Source organism: Condylura cristata, unplaced genomic scaffold (assembly GCF_000260355.1).
Source record: "Condylura cristata isolate star-nosed mole 26May11 unplaced genomic scaffold, ConCri1.0 scaffold00058, whole genome shotgun sequence".
Lineage (NCBI taxonomy): Eukaryota > Metazoa > Chordata > Mammalia > Eulipotyphla > Talpidae > Condylura > Condylura cristata.
Genome location: NW_004567159.1, coordinates 1,072,215 through 1,074,658, shown reverse-complemented (window position 1 = coordinate 1,074,658; position 2,444 = coordinate 1,072,215). Strand labels below are relative to the sequence as shown.

The 2,444-nt window shown below is 72.4% G+C and overlaps 2 protein-coding genes across 2 annotated transcripts in view; one reads left to right on the top strand and one right to left on the bottom strand.

Annotated features, from left to right (window-relative positions):
- Positions 1 to 1,779, top strand: part of PLEKHN1 (pleckstrin homology domain containing, family N member 1) — an 11,556-nt gene extending 9,777 nt beyond the window's left edge. The window contains exons 10-15 of the mRNA XM_012734548.1: positions 10 to 92; positions 286 to 408; positions 481 to 612; positions 794 to 985; positions 1,112 to 1,160; positions 1,235 to 1,779. Of these exons, the coding sequence (XP_012590002.1) occupies positions 10 to 92; positions 286 to 408; positions 481 to 612; positions 794 to 985; positions 1,112 to 1,160; positions 1,235 to 1,353 (698 nt within the window). The 3' untranslated portion in view covers positions 1,354 to 1,779. The remainder of the gene's footprint in view (positions 1 to 9; positions 93 to 285; positions 409 to 480; positions 613 to 793; positions 986 to 1,111; positions 1,161 to 1,234) is intronic.
- The window catches only part of PERM1 (PPARGC1 and ESRR induced regulator, muscle 1), a 5,726-nt gene continuing 5,052 nt past the window's right edge, over positions 1,771 to 2,444 (bottom strand). The window contains exon 3 of the mRNA XM_012734547.1: positions 1,771 to 2,444. Coding sequence (XP_012590001.1) covers positions 2,374 to 2,444 — 71 coding nt within the window. The 3' untranslated portion in view covers positions 1,771 to 2,373.

The following is a 2,444-nucleotide window of genomic DNA, read 5'->3' as shown; positions in this document are numbered from 1 at the left end:
GGTGCCCCGCACTCCCCTGCACCCGCACCAGCCGCTCCCTCCCGGAGGCCTCAGCCACGCCCGCCCCAAGCCGCGCGCTGGCGCCCACACCGGTGAGTGAGGGGAAGGGTCAGGGGCCCCGAGGCGAGGCGGGTCGAGCTGGGGTTACTGGGCCCGCCCGCGCCCCCGCCCCCGCCGGAGCAGGACCCCAGCCCTCCGCACAGGGCTCCCTGGTGGGCGGGCTCCGAGTCCGCCCAGGGCTGTGTGGGAGGGCCCGGGACCTTCGGAGGCCCTCGGTGCCCACAGGACCAGGAGGACCCCGGCTGCGCCAGCATCGGACGACAGAGAGCAGAGCTGAGGCGGGGCGGTAGCCACCGCTCACCCCGCGGCAAGGCCCCGGGGCCCCCGTTGCACCTGGACCTGACCAAGGTGGGCCCTGCTGAGCGCCCGGAGAGGTGGGGGGGGCTGGGCTCCAAAAACTAGCCTCCGCTCCCGCCGCAGCTGACCCTGGATGCTGGCCCGGAGGCCCCTGCTGGCCCTCCTGTCACACCACGCTCTCCGCTCTACGCCGACCCCTACACACCCCCCGCCACGTCCCATCACAAGGTCACAGACGTGCGGGGCCTGGACGAGGTCAGTCCCCGGGCTGCTGGGGGCTCCGCAGTGGGGTCAGCCGGGGCCCTGGGCCTGGGCCGCGGGTCCCCGCCAGGGTCAGAGCTCACTGGAGCCAGGTCCGTGCAGGCTGGCGGAGAGGCCAGGCTGGCGCCTGCCCACGAGGCCCACACGGCGAGGGTGACCGGCACCTCCTTGGCAGTTCCTCGTTGCCATGCAGAAGGCGCTGGGGCCGGAGCCCCCCAGCCCATGCTCCGCGGTCCCCGTGTCGGTGCCCGTCTCTGACCCCAGCTCCAGACGCCTCGAGAAGGGAGCCCCGCAGTCCCGAGCCTGTCAGTGGCACCAAGGCTCTGTCAAGGGTCAGGGACCACCACCCCCGGACTCCCCTCGGCTTGTGAGTAGCACCCCAAGCCCGGAGCTTGCGGAGGAGGGGCAGGTGGGCGTGGGCGGGGTGGGCAGTGTGGGGCTGGGCGGCCCCTTCCTGCGGCCCGCCGGCCCTCAGACTGTGCTTGGGCCCCAGGTCTGCCCTGCGAGGGAAGGCTCAGCCCGCGCCCTGCAGCTCCCCCCAGGTGAGTGGGGCCACTCAGTCCGGGGGGCCCGCGGTGAACCTCCCAAAGCACAGCATCTCTGCCCTCCCCACCAGATGGCCGGTCCTCCATCAGCATCGACAGCCTCTGGGGCAAGGCCCCATCCCCCCCCCATCAGCGGTGGCCCCGCCTCAGAGCCCCCGAAGCTGGGGGGGGGCTCGTCCAGTGGATCTGACACCCGAGCTGCTTCTCAGGACCGCCTGCAGGGGCAGCAGTCGCCTGGAGGGGCCAGCGCCCGCTGCAGGGGCCAGTGGGGCCCCAGACCCATCAGCACCCTGCCCTATGCTGGCCGTGTCTGACCCCAGGGTGGAGGGCTGTCCAGGGCCCCGATGTCATGAGGGGCGGGAGGGGGGCCTGCCCCGGTGGCTGGCCCCCACGCGGGGTGCCCCAGGGCCAGATCCCAGCTCCAACCCCAGGAACAGGGCTTCGCCCCGGGGCGCAGAGGCCGTGAGGCTGCAGTCTGCCTCGTGTCAGGCCGGCCAGGTCAACAGCCCACTGCCACGGGTGCAGGTGGGCGGCGGTATGGAGGTGTGTGGGGGAAGGGGGTCTCCGACAGGAAGAAACCCCTCAAAGAAAGAAAACACTAAACAGAGACGGAGAAGGAGCTTTACTGGTGCGGGCGTCCACTCTGTCCCCGGGCTCCTGACGCCCAGCCGCCGCTGCCACATCCGGCTCCCATCTGACAACACCTGCTCTGCCTCTCATCAGGCTCCCAGAAGACCCCAGGCCCCGCCCACGGCCCGGCCTGGCCCCCCGCTGTCCACCCTGCCCAGTCCATCTGCAACTGGGGCAAAGTCCTGCCCCCCAGCCCAGACCCACTTCAGACAGGCCACCAGCGCCCTGATGCCCAGGGCCCCGTCCTGCCCCCGCCCTGAGCAGACGCAGGACACCAGCCCAGCGTCTGGCAGCCCCCCGGGGACCCCTGAGGCAGTGGCCTCGTGCACGCCTGGCCCAGGCGTCCTGGCCCGCTCCTGGTGCTTCCCGGACACCCCCCAAACCAGCTCCCCACCATTCCTGCCCCCCAGACTCAGCAAGGGTGCAGCCGCGGCCTTGGCCACCAGCTGGATCTCAGGTGACGTCCAAGGTGCCACTGCCCCGGCCCCTCCTGGACACTGGAGCACACAGGGTCAAAGGGCCAGCCCTGGGCCGCAAGGGTGGCCGTCTGCGCCTGTGTCCACAGCGCCCCAGCCATGGGCTAGGGGCTGGGGCTGCGGCGTCCCCGCCCCACCTGCCGGCGGAAGTGGCGGATGGCGGAGATGGTGCCAA